Genomic DNA, 19,368 nt, shown 5'->3' with positions numbered 1-19,368 from the left:
CTTTTCTTAAATGATGTGTGACTGTGACTGACCTGACTCCTGTGACCTTTGACCTGATGATAATGCTTTGAATATAATAAAACTGTAGAACTAAACTCAGACTTTGAAACTCCTACTGAACAGTTCCTGTCTAAAACCGACTGTTCCTTAAATCCAGCACTGGCTGAGATCTAACTGAACAAAACAAACCAGTCAGTCATACTATTTTCATGTAAACTTTGAATTGCCTTGTTGCTGAAAATGTGCTATATTAATAAAATGATCTTACCTCAACCTGGCTACTATTAGACCAGAGAGGTGGAAACTGACAGGCCATGTTTGCACCATCAGTTGTTTATTTGAGGTGAAATCCGGTTCTGACCAGTTTTCTGGTTGAGAGGAGATGAACAGGCTGTGCTACCTGGAAACAGGCTGCAGGCTGGTATGACTCTTTAACCTCTTCCTGACCAGAGTCACTTCAATAACAGATGATTTATTATCATAAACATAAATAATCCACACATCTTAACCTTTACTGTGATCCTGGACCATCAGGTCTGCAGTTAAACATTTTATTTCCACCATCAGGTTTGCAGCAGGAACAGGAAACAAGCTGAGCTGAGAGGGAAACCACAGGATGCTACACTGAACATTAAGACACACATGAAACACAATAGAGTAACAATACAATAAATAACTTCATTTATTTTAATGAAGAAACCAGTTAAACAAGGACAAGGAATGTTTTCCTCAGAAATTACCTCACTTGGCAGTTATCACAGTCATTGGTAGTTTTAAGTTTTTTTCCTTAGATTTATAATACCCATCTTCAGTGAGACTCAAAGTGGATATTTGAGTAAAAAATGGAAACACAAAAAGTTCCTCAGGGATGTGCAATCAGTGATTATTCAGTTTTTACAATTGTCAGTTTTCTAGTCCCATTTAGACATCTCTGAACAAAAAGGTTAAGATGTGATGCACTGTGGTGAAAACATGATGATATAATAACTCAGATCATCCAGTGGAGGAAACCATAACCACTGAGTTGTGCAGATTGTCTCCTGCAGGTTTAAGAAGGAAAAATTAGATACATAAAACAGGCTTTTTAATGTCAGAGGGCAAATTTATTAAACCATTAATTAGTTAATGAATGAACTGAGTGATTGATTCAAACCTTTGTCTTTGTGTCGATATAAAGACACCAGGAGCAGAGTGGAGATGAAGTACGGAGAAAACACGACCAGGTGGATGAAAACTGGGAGGCCGACAGAGGAAGAGGAGGAGGAGGAAGAGTTTGTAGAGGAAGCAGCAGCTGATGATGATGATGATGATGAGAACAGATTCACAGATGAAGCTGCTGATGACATGGAAGGAGAATTAAACTCAGTCAGGAGACGGAGGATGATATCAGTGACACTGAAGCTCCTCAGACTTACTGCTGGGTGGAGAGGAGGTGATGGGTTTCTCTGAAATGAGAGTTAATATTGTTACCATGGCGATACAAGTGAAAACCAAAATCCAGAGAAGCTGCTGACCTTCCACAGAGATCCTGCTGGATGGAGACTCTCCCTGACCGCTGATGCTGCACTTATAGAGGCCTTCATCAGAGCTGGAGACATGGAGGAGGGTCATGTGACCTGATGGTCCATCACCAATGAAGGAGCCATCTTTATAGAAAGCAGCTGGGAGGTTGTGGGCTGGACTCTTTGCTCTGCAGCTCAGAGTGACGTCATCTCCCTCCATCACAGGGAGGACAGGACTCTGCAGGATCACTGATCCACCTCAACACAGAGACAAACTACAGCATTTCATCCATTTCCACACAGCAACACTAACTCCACAGTCTGATCTTACCAGAGACAGAGAGCTGGATGCTGCTGCTGCTGCTGCTGGAGGATCCAGACATGGACTCACACCAGTACAGGCCAGAGTCCCATGTGTACAGGTAGGTCATATTACAATTAGAACCATTTAACTTCCCCCATCCATCTCCACATCGCTTCCTGGTTCCTCTGGTCGTGTTTCTCCTCACAGTTCCTCCATCAGAGCTGTTTTCATCCTCACAGATCAGAGTCACAGATTCTCTCACAAAGAACTGAGATCTGCTGGGACTCACAGTCAGATGAACGGCTGGAGGGAAAAACTTTTCATTTAACAGTTTGAACAAAGATGCAGTTAGGAAGACAAATAGTAAGATACAAGTTTTCCCCATTTTCAGAAACAGATCACATCAAAGTTACTTTAATGATCAGTAAACACTGAATATCTGAGAGTAAAACAGGAAGTGAACCAACCTTTGTTTGTTGTGCAGCACATCACTGAAGTCAAAAACAAGCAAAGAAAAATTACTTTGAAAATCAAATACTTTATTTGATGGGTATTCAAAGTCCTTCCTCAAGAGCCAGTCTATTAATTCTCTCTGATTCACCACACGAGTCAAATGATGACCTGTTAACAGGCCTCTGCAGGACATTGACATGCTGAAAAGACAGTGACCAGGATGTTGGACCAGAAAGAGGACTAAACATGCAGGACACTGGCCATTGAGGTTTGACTTTGGACAACCCTGCTTTATGATTTCTCACATGAAACACTTTTACAACTCAAAGTTTTCATTCATGACATACTTTAAATGTTGTTCCAACAAGATAGAAAGAGCTGTAACCAAATGTATACTTTTATCATTAGTTATCATGTTTAATCTGTTCTGTTCTGATTCCTGTGACAACAAACACACCAAACCCCAGTAGGTTTTAGCCCAGCTTCATCACCAGTTATCAACAAAATGCCATAAAAACGAACCAAAATAATTTTTCTACTTACAGAGCAGAAATGTGACACACGTTTCCTTCATCGTGTTTCTCAAAGGTCTGATAGAGATTTTCAAACAGAGAATAAAACCCTCCTCTTCCTCTGCGGCCGAGGAGCTGCAGGAACTCAGACGTTTTTCATCTACAGGCCTGATGTGGTTGAGGGGTGTTGGGTCAGTTCCTGCTTGAGTGGTTTACTGTGAAATTGTTTTAACTTGGTAGCAATGCATGAAAATTCTCCACCTCCAAACTAGACTTTTGTTATTTCAGTAATCAAACTGCTGATTTTCTTCCATTTAGCTTTTGTTAACTCATGTCCTGTATTCCTCTTTACTCAATAGGAACTGCATATTCAGTTCATTAGGTTTTGACATACATGTTCATTGCCAGAGAAGACTGCTAGTCAGAGATATGTGACGGATCCATAATGAAGGAATAAAGACCTCCCAGTTGGTGAGGCATTGCCAGCCAGACCTCACCAATGGGAGACCACAGTCAGGTGGATCATGTAAGCAGAGTATCCCTCCAATGTGGGTAGAAGGAGGGCACAAGATGGTGGAAAGACAGGTTTTTTTCTGGAACATGTGCAAGGTAGTATGAATGTGAAGACTAGAAATGGTTGACGATTTGAGTCGATTTTGGTGATTGACTTTAAAAGCATGTCACAAGAAGTAAGGGAAAGCTTTTGTATAGGTGAATAACGAGGTGCAGGAATCTTTCAATAGCTGGCAGAACCATGGTTCTGTTCAGGAGTGTGTTGGAGAGTAGCAAGAGAAACCAGTGTGTCCTGGGCTTCCTCATAAAGGGGCATGCACATGAAGAGACATGTGTCCAAGTGGCATCTGGAAAAGATAATGGAGGGGAACAAACAACCCATGATACAGGGCTTTGGAGGTACGGCCTGCTTTTGGTTTGCCCTCTGGTCCTTTCACGTGACGTTCAGTGAGTCACATCTCACCACGGCACACAGGATCTTGTCTGGAGACGAATGTTGGTAATGAAGTCACAGATGTAAAAAGGTTTGGCTCCGAGCATTTAGAGCTCTAATCTAAAAGTATCACATCATCAGCATCAAGCCAAACTTACAGCAATTTAATAATTCAAAGGTGTGTTAGGAATAAAAAGTGGCCTATTTTATCTTTTCAGGCCCACTTTATCTTATGTGGTTTCCTTTCTCTGCTCCATCTTCATGACTAATGTGAACTTATTTAACGTTCCTCATTTTGTCAGTGACTGACTGGTAATGTTACTCAGGAATGAGAAGAAGACAAAGCTGGACCAAGGCAAAGAGAATTAAGGAAGTGTTTAGGACCCCCAGACCTTCAAAAGACCTATCAAGTCTTGAATTGTGACACAGAAAATAGATCTAGAATTTTAACATTAGTTAATTGAGAATGGCAGTGCTTTTAAATATGATTTAGAAGTTTAAGCAAAATAAAATACTTTAACATTTAAATTTAAGCTTTAGTTGACAAATTTACTTAGTAAAGTACAAAGTCTCATTTATAGTATTATTACCATTGCTATAATCTGATGCTATGGGTGTAGTGTTTGTGTTAAAGCTCTATTTGTTCACAAATGCATCTCAGTAAATTACATTGGTCATAGATTACTTTTTAGCTCAACCAATTTAACTAGGCCCCTCTCCCAAATGTCACTAAATCTGTGTTGAAACGCTGTTAGTGGAGCAGTTGTTCCAAGCAGCAAGAGGGGCCTCTGAACCAGATTCTGCTCAAGGCCTCATAACACTTTTGTCCAGCCCTGCATGAAGAGTAGCATGAGCTACTGGTCACTAACGATGAAAACACACAAATTCAAAACAGTCCAGAACCACGGAGAGCGATTGGATCATGTTGACACTTTATCAGCTTCAAATCAGAGCCTGGATCAGCAGCTGCTGAAGCTGGTTTATTGTTGACACATTAAATCACAGAGTTGAACTGAGCATGCAGCAGCATGTGTTGAAGTGGACATGCAGTGGCAGACACCGACCCCGTCGCAAGCGCAGCCTGTTGCAGCACCTCATGGATCTTTGTAACTCGGCATGGCGTGATAGAGGCTTGGATCCCTGAAATCCTACTCTGCCTCGAATCCGGTCCCTGTGCCCTCATTGCCCTTCCATCCCCCCCAAAGCTCCGCCCCTGCCCTGTATCACTCATTGATGTGTTTTAAATCTACATCTACAGCTGCGGTAAATCTGCCAGATTGGAGCAGTGAAAACTAGGAATAGAAGGCTGTAATGAAGGTCTTCATTACTAAGCTGTACAACACTTAAAATGCATGTTGAATGATAAAAGAAACAAACAGATTGAAGTATTTTATTGATTGTGTGTTTTTGTGCAGTGGCATGTCAGCTGGAACTGATGGTGTCCTGTTAAAATACAACAAACAAAGAGACAATATAAGTATTGATTGTTTAAAATGTTTGTGTGGGGGGGGGCTTACCTCTCTCTTCCTCTGCAGGGTGTTCAGGCTAAAAGATTCCCCGGCGGCCTGAGCACCTTTTAAAGGTTCCAGAAGAGACCAAAGCAGATGGAAGAGGGGGAGCAGTAGAGCTGTGCACTTTATACATTTAATGCTGGATTTATATTGATAGAAATGTGTTTTTAGAGATGCTTAATATAAATAGCATTTGGCAATATATATTATTCTGAGGATTTAGCTAGTTTGTCAAACCTCGTTTGTGTGTATGTATTTTTGTTTTACCCTGTTTCTTGGTGGGTTTGTGAATTGGAACAGCCAGCAGCTATAAAAGGCTGCATGTTGGCCATATTGGAGAGAGTGTGTTACTGCTGAGACCCTAGGCCTCTGTAAGCAGAGTTTTTTTTGGGTTTGTTAAATGTTGGTGAATAAACACCCAGTGGGCCTGCACAGTTTCTCTGCCTCAAGTCTCTACTTCCTCCAGACGCTAAGGGCCATTCTAACAAAAGCATTTGGTATGGCGCAGTTTGAGGCAGGGTGGTGCCACAAAACAAGATGATGCTGCATGACTACAAGGTGAACATGACAGCTCATCACAGACTGAAACACTGACCCACTGGGGAAACTCTCAGAAGACCTCCATGCCAGCAGGTGCGGAGCCAGAGAGGGGGACGGGAGGGCCAGTGTCCCCCCTGTCATCTGATTGGCCCCCCCAGTGGCCCCCCCTGATGATTGACATGCAAAAGCACCAGGTCATTCCTGTACATTATTTGGAATCATTATAAGCCAACCTGATATCTAAAGAAGAAAAAACAATAATAAATATATGAAAAGAAAATGTATAAAACTTTATATAAGTCCATGTCATCACATATATATATATATATAAATAGATTTATATCAGGTGCGATACCAGCCACTATTATACTTGTACTCATAACAACAAGCTGATAATGGTCTCCTGGATGTTTCAGTTGTGCTGCGCTGTGGTGCAACTCAAAGGCTAAAGCCCTTCATACCTGCTCATGGTAAAACACCAATAAGTTATTTACTGATCCTCCGCAAAAAAAAAAAAAAAAAAACTTAGAGGGGCCGGCAATGTTTGTAGCAGAGGTTGCGCTAGTTTTTTCATTGTCCGTCAAAAAAAAAAAAAAAAAAAATTCCAATTTGTAGTCATCAAACGAAACATTTAGTATTTATCTGCGAGAACGTTTAATACCATTAACGTAAGAAATGTAACTATTTGGCGTTTGTCATTACATGTGTGATTAATTCAAGCGTAACAGTGGAGCATTTATTGTCCAGCGCACTGCGCTTGTTTCTGTCTTTCCTCCCTCAACAGTCAGCTGCTGTTCCTCTATTTAAACTTCAATAGATCACACATTCTCTTTAGGTTTTCTCTGTGTGCTGCAAACTCACCCTAACCCTGTCAGAGAGACACATTTTGTTCAGAGTCCATGAGATGAAATTCATGATTTTTTTTATTGATTGATTTTAGTTGCCTCTGCGATGAACTCTTTGCGTAAAGTCTATCCATGAGCACCAGTCAAAGGTGTTAATTATAACCCGTCAAATGACAGAGGGGCTTAAAAAAATAACCAAATATGCAGTTTGGTTATATATATATTGGCTATATATATATATATATATATATATATATATATATATATATATATATATATATATATATATATATATATATATATATACCATACCTACCTCATACCATGAGAGACATTGATAAGCATAACATGCCGGCTCAGACGTCGCCCGGCCAAACAAGGTCTGCGTCAGGTGCTGGGGAACCAGAGCACCTTGATGAAAAATGGGCTACTGGAACAAGACGGAAATGGGCGAGAGACGAAAACATGGATCTGTTGGAATGCTACTACTCAAGTAACCCTAGTCAGAGGGGTTACATGCAAAGACTGAGGGTGGAATGGTTACTTCGACACCCACAGTCTACAATGACTGCCAAACAACTAGTAGCTCAGTGTTCCAACATCCGCAAACGGCAACTGCTATCACAACTTGAGATTGACGAGGTACAACACAAATGCTACGGCAAAAGGGAGGAGCCCAAAGGTAAGGTCAGGGGGGAGTTAACTACTCCCCACCCCGAGACTGGGTATGCAGCCCCAGTAATGAACGAACTATCAAAGCTGAACGAGACAGCAACTGACCTGAGAGACAGAATCATGGCCCGAATGAACACCAGGCAACCCCGACGCCAATTACAACGGCTGAGTGAAGTACCATCAGAAAGTCTCATTCAGGATGTGAATGCAGCATTGAGAACAATCCCTACCAACACCATAACAGAAACCAATGAGCTGATATACAACTCAGCATCAGTGATCCTTGAAATGCTCGGCTATAAGAGCAACCATGAGACCCAATATCCATCATGGAAAAGACGGTTAGAGGCTAAGATCAAGATAACAAGGAGGGAAGTGAGCCAGCTGTCAGAGCTCCTAAGGGGTGCAATGAAAAGATCAGTACCCAAGAAGTACAGCCAGATGTCCATACCTGAAGCACTCGAAACTGCCAAACAAAGACTCCAAGCCTTGGCCAGCCGCCTAAAGAGATACACAAGAGAGAATGAAGCCAGGAGGATTAACCGGCTCTTCTCCACCCAACCAGCTAAAGTGTACTCTCAATGGCAGGGTACTAACAACAGAGCAGACCCACCAAGGCTGGAGACTGAACAATACTGGAAAGGCATATGGGAAAGGGAGGCGTCCCACAACAGCAATGCACAGTGGCTAACCTCTCTACGAGAGGACCACAGCAACCTCCCTGAACAAGCCCCGGTAACCATCACTGTGGCAGATGTCCAAGAAAGAGTCTCGGGTATGAAAAACTGGACAGCACCAGGGCCTGACATGATCCATGCCTACTGGCTAAAGAAACTCACTGCCCTCCATGAGCGACTGGCAGTTCAACTGAACCAGCTGCTACAGAATGGGACTCACCCTGAATGGTTAACTGAAGGGCGCACAATCCTGATCCAGAAGGATCCCTCAAAGGGTTCAGTCCCATCCAACTATCGGCCAATAACCTGTCTCTCTACAACATGGAAGCTCATGTCAGGCATCATAGCGGCTAAGACAAGCGGACACATGGATAAATACATGAACACGGCACAGAAGGGCATCAGCATAAATAGTAGAGGAGCCAAACACCAACTCCTTGTAGACCACACAGTCGCCCGAGACTGCAAAACCCGACACACCAACCTGTGCACCGCTTGGATTGATTACAAGAAAGCCTATGACTCAATGCCACACACCTGGATCATTGAATGCTTAGAGATGTACAACATCAATAGGACTCTAAGAGCCTTCATTGCAAACTCGATGGGGCTGTGGAAAACCACCCTTGAAGCCAACCGCAAACCACTTGCACAAGTGTCCATCAAATGTGGCATATACCAAGGAGATGCTCTGTCCCCACTGCTGTTCTGCATAGGCCTGAACCCCCTCAGCCAAATCATCAACAAGACTGGCTACGGATACCGACTCAAGAATGGGGCCACAATCAGTCACCTCCTCTACATGGATGACATCAAGCTGTACGCCAAGAGCGAACGAGACATCGACTCACTGATCCACACCACCAGGATCTACAGCACTGACATTGGGATGTCATTCGGACTAGAGAAGTGTGGCCGGATGGTTACAAAGAGAGGGAAGGTCGTCCACACAGAAGGGGTCTCACTCCCAGAAGGAACAATAGCAGACATAGAGCACAGCTACAAGTACCTGGGAATACAGCAAGCAAATGGCAACATCGATGAGGTCACAAGGAAAGGAGCCACAGCCAAATACCTCCAACGAATAAGGCAAGTCCTGAGAAGCCAGCTCAATGGCAAGAACAAGATCCGTGCAATAAACAGCTATGCCTTACCAGTAATCAGATACCCTGCCGGAATAATTAGCTGGCCAATGGAAGAGATGAAGGCCACGGATGTTAAGACTCGGAAGCTACTAACCATGCATGGAGGGTTCCACCCCAAATCCAGCACCCTGAGACTGTACACGAGCCGTAAGGAAGGAGGCAGAGGACTAGTGAGTGTGAGAGCCACTGTCCAGGATGAAACATCCAAGATCCATAAATACATCAAGGACAAAGCCTCAACGGACGATGTGCTCAGCGAATGTCTCAGGCAATGGGGAACAGAGGACAAGGTGCTGGAGGAACCATCATGGGAGGACAAGCCCCTACATGGGATGTACCACCGACAAATAACTGAAGTGGCTGATATCAGGAAATCCTACCAATGGCTGGAGAAAGCTGGACTCAAGGACAGCACAGAGGCCCTCATCCTGGCTGCACAGGAACAGGCCCTAAACACCAGAGCAATAGAAGCTCAGATCTACCACACCAGACAAGACCCAAGGTGTAGGTTGTGCAAGGAGGCCTCTGAGACAGTCCAGCACATAACAGCAGGATGCAAGATGCTGGCAGGGAAAGCGTACATGGAACGACATAACCAAGTGGCGGGCATAGTGTACAGGAACATCTGTGCAGAATATGGACTGGAAGCCCCGAGGTCAAAGTGGGGGACACCCCCAAAGGTGGTGGAGAATGACCGAGCTAAGATCCTGTGGGACTTCCAGATCCAGACAGACAAGATGGTAATGGCGAACCAACCGGACATTGTGGTGGTGGATAAAGAACAGAGGAAAGCCGTTGTGGTGGATGTAGCAATACCAAGTGACCACAACATCAGGAAAAAGGAGAAACTGGAGAAATACCAGGGCCTCAGAGAGGAACTGGAGAAGGCCTGGAAGGTGAAGACCACAGTGGTGCCTGTGGTCATCGGGGCCCTCGGGGCAGTCACCCCCAAATTGGAGCAGTGGCTCAAACAGATCCCAGGAACAACATCAGACATCTCAGTCCAGAAATGTGCAGTTCTAGGCACAGCCAAGATACTGCGCAGAACCCTCAAGCTCCCAGGCCTCTGGTAGAGGACCCGAGCTCAGAGGATGAAAGAGACCACCCGCGGAGGGTGAGAAGGGAATTTTTTTATATATATAGGGGTGAAAGTAAGGGGGTACTGCAGGGTACTGCGTACCCCCAAAAGATTTAGCGGGGGTACACAGTACCCTTAAAAGACGGAGCGGCTGTGTCATTGCAGGGGGGGAGTGGGAAGCCGTCCGGATGAAAAAAAAACAAAACAAAACATGAACACTGTATGCGCTGGGTTTTTACCTTAGAATGGCCAACTCTCTGTTATTCCTGTCAATTTGATACAGTAGAGGCTTCCACACTTCCCATATCTGTGTCCTCTGTCACTTTTATCAGCAGTTAAAACTGTTTAATCCGTTGTTAACATGTTGTAACCTGTTTTTCCGAGCCGCCTTTAAACGCAACATGAGCGCTACGACGCTCGCGCTGGGTTTCCACCTGTGAAGGAGACCTGCTGCTGCTGGGCGGAGCTACGTAGGTTTGTGTTAGAATCACGGCAGCAAACCAGCAAAACGCAAAGAACTTTTCACAGTTTTTCCCTCCAAACGAACCGACTGAGTTGAGTAAAGCTTAACAAGTACGCTACTGATGTTGTTGTCTATGTTCATTCATTTTGTACGTAAGGTTACGTACATTCATTTTGCCCCCCCCAAAATCGAAAAAAAGTCGCTGCTCCCCCCCCCACCACGCATTTTTTCAACCAGAAAGCCATTTGTAATCCATAGAGGGCGCAGAAGAAAAAACGACAAACTTGGACTAATTACCTCGTTCTTTGTGACTATACGTCATTTACAACAAACATCAAACACGGTAAATATGTTTCATTAAGTATTTAACAAATTAAATGGCTTCTACCGCGATAATTATGTGAAATTAAATTAATTGTAAAAAAATAGTTTGGTGCTGTCAGGCTCAGAGTCTGAGAGGCTTTTTCTTTATCAAACTTTTTTTTTTGCCTCTTATTTAGTGGAAATATTGATGTTGATGAGACTTAATGATGATGACATTTAACCTTTTTCAACCTTTATAGCTCCACTGTTGAAAATGAAGCTCTAACATTCACAAATAAAATAAAATTCAGTCCAACTTCTGGTTTGAGGCGATTCCTCTGGAACCTGTTGGAGGAAAAACATCCCAACTTCATTAGATGAGCTTTAACCTAACAGAGCTCTGAGGTTCCTCCTGTCAGGGTGAGGAGGAGCCATGTTGGGAAGATGAAGCTGCAGGATCTGCAGAACAAACAGGTCATGATGCTGGGCTGCTGATTATCCCTCTGTCTGGACACAGGATCAGTAGAACCAGTTTAAAAGATCAAATGAATGGTTATATACCAGACATGGAAAACTGGGATGACTCCATGATGTTCAGAGTTTAGGTCTCATGGCATCTCAAGGTTCAACATGGCAGCCAGTGGAGGAAATACAGCTTTACTTTGTAGCAATTCAAGAGCTACCAGCTTTTATCACTTCGCAAAAAAGTAATCAGTAACTCCAAAGCACATGAAGTTGCAACATATAATTAATTTTTTTTCATAGTACCCCCAAGAATTTAAAACTACTTTCACCCCTGTATATAAAAAATTCCCCTCTCACCCTCCGCTGGTGGTCTCTCTCTCTCTCTCTCTCTCTCTCTCTCATCCTCTGAGCTCGGGTCCTCTCCCAGAGGCCTGGGAGCTTCAGGTTCTCCTCCAGTATCTTGGCTGTGCCTAGAACTGCACATTTCTGGACTGAGATGTCTGATGTTGTTCCTGGGATCTGTTTGAGCCACTGCTCCAGTTTGGGGGTGACTGCCCCGAGGGCCCCGATGACCACAGGCACCACTGTGGTCTTCACCTTCCAGGCCTTTTCCAGTTCCTCTCTGAGGCCCTGGTATTTCTCCAGTTTCTCCTTTTTCCTGATGTTGTAGTCACTTGGTATTGCTACATCCACCACAACGGCTTTCCTCTGTTCTTTATCCACCACCACAATGTCCGGTTGGTTCGCCATTACCATCTTGTCTGTCTGGATCTGGAAGTCCCACAGGATCTTAGCTCGGTCATTCTCCACCACCTTTGGGGGTGTCCCCCACTTTGACCTCGGGGCTTCCAGTCCATATTCTGCACAGATGTTCCTGTACACTATGCCCGCCACTTGGTTATGTCGTTCCATGTACGCTTTCCCTGCCAGCATCTTGCACCCTGCTGTTATGTGCTGGACTGTCTCAGAGGCCTCCTTGCACAACCTACACCTTGGGTCTTGTCTGGTGTGGTAGATCTGAGCTTCTATTGCTCTGGTGTTTAGGGCCTGTTCCTGTGCAGCCAGGATGAGGGCCTCCGTGCTGTCCTTGAGTCCAGCTTTCTCCAGCCATTGGTAGGATTTCCTGATATCAGCCACTTCAGTTATTTGTCGGTGGTACATCCCATGTAGGGGCTTGTCCTCCCATGATGGTTCCTCCAGCACCTTGTCCTCTGTTCCCCATTGCCTGAGACATTCGCTGAGCACATCGTCCGTTGAGGCTTTGTCCTTGATGTATTTATGGATCTTGGATGTTTCATCCTGGACAGTGGCTCTCACGCTCACTAGTCCTCTGCCTCCTTCCTTATATATATATATATATATATATATATATATATATATATATATATATATATATATATATATATAATATATATATATATATATATATATATATATATATATATAGGAAAAAGGAGCATGAGAAACTGGAGAAATACCAGGGCCTCAGAGAGGAACTGGAGAAGGCCTGGAAGGTGAAGACCACAGTGGTGCCTGTGGTCATCGGGGCCCTCGGGGCAGTCACCCCCAAACTGGAGCAGTGGCTCAAACAGATCCCAGGAACAACATCAGACATCTCAGTCCAGAAATGTGCAGTTCTAGGCACAGCAAAGATACTGCGCAGAACCCTCAAGCTCCCAGGCCTCTGGTAGAGGACCCGAGCTCAGAGGATGAAAGAGACCACCCACAGAGGGTGAGAGGGGAATTTTATTTATTTATTTTTTTTTTATATATCTCGACTACACAGATATATAGATGTGCACACACACATTTTAAACTTGCCCCCCCCCCTTCTCCCCCGGAGTAGACCTGGCCCCCCCTTGACCCCCCAACTCTAAAAGTCTAGTTCCGCCACTGCATGCCAGTCCACCTGTGTCTATACATGTGGACATTTAAGAACACTTGAAATTCATTCGTCAAAAAAAAAGATCTTTATTCGAATAAATAGATAAATGAATAATATATTTTTTAATTTAACTTCTTTGAAATGTTATCTGTATTTTTGTTTCCTGACTGTGAGCTGAGGTTAAGGCACAGACTAGCAATGAAACACAACCAAGCAAAAACATTACATTATGGTGTAGAACCAGGTGGTGTCTCTACCCTCCTGGTTCTAGTCAGGTCTCCAGCTGCAGCTTCTGGTCTGTCATCTGACCTGCTGCAGGAATCAAACCACTAAATCCTGGATGAGTTTCTCTGGTCGGAGAAGGACATGATCTCATGAAGTTTTTAATCTTTCTGCCATGCAGGTCTAAACCTCTGAGCTATTTTGATCTTTAACCTGTTGTTCACAGGTTGTCATTCACAATGACAGGGGTGTCAAACTCCAGTCCTCTGCTGTCCTGCAGTGTTTAGATGTGCCACAGGTAAAAAACAGTGGAATGAAATGGCTTAATTACCTCCTCCCTGTGTAGATCGGTTCTCCTGAGCCTTGCTAATGACCTAATTATTCTTTTCAGGTGTGGTGCAGCAGAGGCACATCTAAAAGTTGCAGGACAGAGGCCCTTGAGGACTGGAGTTTGACACCCCTGTCACTAGAGGACCCAAATTTGGGTCCTCTAGTGACAGACAGGTTAAAGCAGTCTACAGATCAGATGCTGTGAAGGTTAAACAATCAGATATTATTAGGGTTTATTTAGTGTGACACAGCAGCAACTTGGGTTTTTTCATAATGTATTTCATAACACTTGTTTAATCACAACTATCATCACAGTTCAGTACACTAAGCCAGCACTACCACTGGCAGCCATTCAACAGCAACATCACCCAACAGTTAAATCATAGGATACTTCTGCTTCATATCATCCCGATGTGATGATAATAATAGAGTAGGATGTGATTCCATGTTAAATTATTTTAACACCTTGTTTTTAACTTTGAGTCCCTGGCCCTCTGCATAGCCCTGCACACTACCACTACACCACTGCCGCTTGTTGCTGGTCATCCTGATGATTTCTGAAATTTAGGCTTTTCACATGAACACGTTTTGTCCTGGTGAATTTCCACAAGCAGTCAGAAAGAAAGCCAACATGACAGGATCCGGTGAGAGCAGGTTTTAAACAAACAAGTTGTCCACTGTAGTACACTGTAGTCAATAAGGAAGAATATGCCTTCAGATAAGGCTTTTCACATTGAAGTACCTTTAGACAAAAAAATCTTAAATGTATTTAGATATTATTATTATTATTATTATTATTATTATTATTATTATTATTATATTGAGATGATTGGATGTTCTGGTGGTGAGTTGAAACATCCCGTCATAACAGATCAGGCTGGTGAGGTTTGTAGATGTCATTTGTCTCTGAATATTTCAGGTCAGATCAAATGGATCCAATCAGAAACATAAACTGATCCATTTGAAGCCAGTGGATCTGCCTCTGTGAACGACACCATGAAGATTCTGGTTCTGGTTTTTAACCTCTAGGTGAACAAAGGTTGGAGAGCAGAAATTAATCAAAAAACAAACAAAAGAAAAATGTAAAACAGTTTATTTATAAATAATAAAAATACATAAATTAAATGAAATATATAAATGTATTTACATTATATATAATGTATATATGTATAATGTATACACACATATCCATCCATCCATTTTCTAACACTGTATCCCTTAATGGGGTCAGGAGGGTTGCTGGTTACTCTCCAGCTAATGTTCTGGGCGAGAGGCGGGGTCACCTGGACAGGTGACCAGTCTGTTGCAGGGCAACACAGAGACACAACCATGCACAGAGTTTAAAGAGGCTAATTAACCTGCCAGTCATGTTTTTGGACTGTGGGAGGAAACCGGAGTATAAACAATTATTTGTTTATTTATATACAAATAAATAAACTATTTATTTGTATATAAATAAATTACAAATATAAAAAAAATATATTTGTAATTTATTTATTTATAAATTACAAATATATATATATATATATATATATATATATATATATATATATATATATATATATATATATATTTATATATTTATATATATATATATATATATATATATATATATATATATATATATATATATATATATATATATATATATATATATATATGTGTGTGTTTGTGTGTACTGTATATATACATATATGCATAAGAGGATCCAGTTATAATTGTAAATAAATTAAGAATTATTTGTAATTTATTTATTTACAAATAAATAAAAAATAATTTATTTATTTGTAATAAATAAATTACAAATATAATTAAATAATATATATAAATAATAATAATTATTTGTGATTGCCTTAAAAATCAGGCTATACAGCTTCATCATGAGGAGGAGAGAGATTCTTCTTCTTATTCCAAACAAACAGAGAAGCCCTAATAGCAACTGGTAGAGTGAAGACAACAGCAGCAAAGAACACTGCCGCCACAATCAGTCCAATGCGTCCTCGACCTGCAGAACAGAACCAGGAGTTAGTCTGATCCCACTGAAGATCATCATCTGATCTGAGATCCAGAACCAGGAGCTTCCTGGTTCTGATCTAGAGACAAACTCTCACCTGGAGGAGGAGCTACAACCAGGTTGACGATGCAGATTGGTTGAATGTGTCTCTTCCTCCTTTTTGCTTCTCTCACAACATAACACTCGTATGTTCCTCCATCCTCAGCTGTCACGTTCCTCAGCTTCAAAGACGCGTCTCCATTCTCCATGTCCACCAGACCAACTCGATCCTTATAGTTTTGTTCTGGGATTTCCAGATCTGAGGCTTTTTGGTCAAAAACAAGGACATATTCTGTGTGTTTGCCAGGTCTGCTCCACTCCACAACTTCAAAAGGCCTGTAGTTCCTGGCCTGACATGGCAGAGTAACATCCTGTCCAATTGTAGCAGTGATGAACTGACCTGCAGGAGAGAAAACAGCACAGAGCAGAGAGGATTAACAGATCTATATAACAGATCAGTAGTTTATTGCACAAAAATAACACTGAACAAAGCCAGTTCTAAGTCAAATCCATATGACTCAAATTCAAAGTGTCTTGGAGCAGATCGTTTCTAGTTACATTTATTTGAGTAACTTTTTTGGCAACAATTGAACTTTCAGGCATAGTTTTATTACACCATACTTTTTACTTTTACTTGAGTAATATTATGAAGTCTTTATTTATCCTTGACTAAAACCTCTGGATAGGCTATAATTAAATAAATGAAGAACAAATTTGTTTTTACCAAAAATGTTCCAGATGCAGATTCAGCTACAGAATCTGATATTAGTCTGTATTTGCTGAGATGTTTGGAGGTCCAAACATCAGAACTTTACCGTTCTAACATATTAGTGTAATGCATTCTATGTGATTTTTTAAAGTAGTTCTTTTCCCCTGTTATTTTGTAATCATGTTATTTTTATTTTATTTTATTTTAGTCTTTAAAACATGTGCACATTACAGTACTTCTTGTCTGTCTGATAACATCATTTTAAAATATTAAATCATATGTTCTGGTCAGTTGGTTAGTTCTTGAGTTGATTTTTTAGCAAGTATTTCTTTTGGGCATTTCTTGGATATATACTTCTTACTTTTACTTGACAAAAAATATGTTGACATGCAGCTATTGTTAACTGAGTACTGATACTCTATCCGTTATCTGTTTGTGGGTAATTCATCTGTCATAGTTTCTGCCATTTTAGCTCTTTCCTTGACGTCTGTTCTCATCGTTTATTGTTGTGTTCCTCTTCCTAAACGTTTTTTTCTATCATAGTTTACTGTTTTCTACAGTTATTGTCATTTTCTGTTCATGAATTACTGATCAAAGATCTTACCACAGTATCTGTTTAGTTTTTAGTTTATTGTTCTTTGTGCATTTCTACTCAGTTTTCTTAGCTTAGTGTTAATCTTTGGTTTCTCTGCCTCCAGGCTGTTTTCATTGTATTCCCAGTAATCCTTTGTGCCATTCACCTGCACTGCTTCATCATCCTCAGCCACTCAAACTCTTGATGTTCCTGTTCCTGATTACAGGCCAATAGCGAGCATGCGCCATCTTGTTTTCCCCGCTCAGTGACACACCCACTGACAGGCCGACTCTGTGTTAGAATCATGGCAGCAAAAACCTTTGCACAGTATTTTCTTCCAAACCGGGTTGAGTAATGCTGTCAGATAATAAATGATGACTAGTTAATCCGTGATAATATATCAGGTTAAGCTTGTTAACAAGAAGAAGTTATTCGACTATCCTTAAAGTGCTATAATTCTAATGTGTTAGGCTTTTAGTTTTTTAGTTATATACATTCAGAGGTTACATTTACTCAAGTAACTTTCTGGGAAATAAAAGGTTTATGTGAGAAGTTTTACTTCAATTTGATATTATGAATTATTTCTGCTCTTATTTGAGTAGCTTGAATTTGTATTTTATTTTGATCATAATTGCTCAGCATCTTCAACATGTTACTGTTTACATTTCAGATCAAGTTTCAGTCTGGGTCTCATCAGTACCACAGTGTAGCTGTTGAACTCTCTTCATCCTCCTGAACTTTTCTGCTGCGTTTGAAACAGTCTATCCTGATATTCTATTGAGTTGACTACATTTTCGGCGAGGTGTTGGAGAAACTGTTCTGAAGTAGTTCAAATCCAAAAGTTACTTTTTCTGTAACTTCTGGTAATTCCTCAAGTTCAGCTTCTCCTACTTCTGGTGTCCAGAAAAAGGGTTTATTCTTGGACCTCTGTTCTTTTCCATTTACATGCTGCCACCTGGTCAAGTTATCCATAAATCTGATGTCTCTTTTCATATCTATGTATACGATCCCCAGATCTGTTTATTAACTCATCAGATTTCTACTTTTCATAAACTTACCCTCTGTCTTTCTGACAAACTATCAAACGGATGTCTGATAATTATATGTTATTTATCAGTAATAAAGCTGAGGTGATGGTGTTTGGACCCATGGCCAAAAGGAATTTAGTAGTTCAGTTCCTTTCTGTTCTTGTTTTAACTGAACTTTTGAAGCCAGAAATTTGAGGGTGACCTTTGATTTTCTAAACATTGTAAGAACATTATTGTCATGTTAGTGGAAACTAGAATATAACTGATCAAACTAATGAGAAACACAGAAATAAACAATGCACAACCCAAGAACCCAGTCCTGACAATCACTAAAACTTTTTCAAAGTAATATTATTACCAGATTCAGATTTTGTTCATGCATTTGTCTCCTGTCATCTTAGTTATTGTAAATCTTTATTTTCTCCTCTGCACCAAAGTTCTTGATGAACAGAAAACACTGCAGCTGGATTTCTCATAACATCCCATAAATATCAGCACATCACTTCTGTTCTGTCCTCATTGCATGAAATGTAATTGTTTGGTTTTAAATCCCTGAATAGTCTTTCACCATCATACCAATGTGAGCTTCTTACCCCTAATATCATAAACAGCTGATGACAGGAGGAGGCAGGGCTTTCATGGTCAGGCCTCCTCCTGTTTGCACTGCTTTTCCTCTAAATATGAGACATTCCTTCTTCGCTGTCCTCTTTTAATCAGCAGTTAAAACTTAATAAGGCCTTTAATATTTGAATGTATTTTGTATTTTTATCATTTCATTGTTATCTTATATATTTTAATTTGTGTTTTTTGTGGCATTTATGATGTTGTTTTAATAGATTTTTGTATATAAAACACTTTGTAGCATTTGTTTAACAAATTGTTATTCAAATAAAAGTATTAATATTATACTTTGTATGAATAAACATATTTGAAAGGTTACATAAACAGTTGTTTATGTATTTACCTTAAATTAAAAACCTGTTTCCTGTGACTCCCCACCAGAATTCCTCTGCAGCCAGGTCTGCTCAAGTTTGTCAAAACATTTTGGACTCTGTAGTTTTCTCTGATCCCCTGCCTGCTGCCTGATCTGACTGGTGACGTCATGTTTAACCGCAGGTCATCATCCCACCACTGGTTGTGTGGGTGGT

General features: G+C 41.2%; 2 protein-coding genes across 2 annotated transcripts; both read right to left on the bottom strand.

Annotated features, from left to right (window-relative positions):
- Window positions 1-662: 662 nt before the first annotated feature.
- On the bottom strand, window positions 663-2,833 carry LOC148154443 (uncharacterized). Its single transcript, XM_088015639.1, has 7 exons — window positions 2,803-2,833; window positions 2,274-2,297; window positions 1,834-2,109; window positions 1,515-1,760; window positions 1,416-1,445; window positions 1,154-1,333; window positions 663-1,040 (listed from the first exon to the last, which is right to left on the bottom strand). Exons 1-7 carry the CDS (start codon window positions 2,831-2,833, stop codon window positions 994-996), a joined length of 834 nt encoding a protein of 277 aa, XP_087871765.1. The 3' UTR covers window positions 663-993.
- Window positions 2,834-15,721: 12,888 nt separating this feature from the next.
- Window positions 15,722-17,440, bottom strand: LOC148154442 (sodium channel regulatory subunit beta-2-like). Its single transcript, XM_088015228.1, has 3 exons — window positions 17,392-17,440; window positions 15,968-16,309; window positions 15,722-15,861 (listed from the first exon to the last, which is right to left on the bottom strand). Exons 1-3 carry the CDS (start codon window positions 17,438-17,440, stop codon window positions 15,722-15,724), a joined length of 531 nt encoding a protein of 176 aa, XP_087871354.1.
- Between the last annotated feature and the right edge of the window lie 1,928 nt (window positions 17,441-19,368).

This window comes from Poecilia mexicana, unplaced genomic scaffold (assembly GCF_051168715.1).
Source record: "Poecilia mexicana isolate PSO_F unplaced genomic scaffold, ASM5116871v1 scaffold_18, whole genome shotgun sequence".
Taxonomy (NCBI): Eukaryota; Metazoa; Chordata; class Actinopteri; order Cyprinodontiformes; family Poeciliidae; genus Poecilia; species Poecilia mexicana.
Note: the sequence above shows the minus strand (reverse complement) of the source record. Positions and strands in the feature narration are given on the sequence as shown.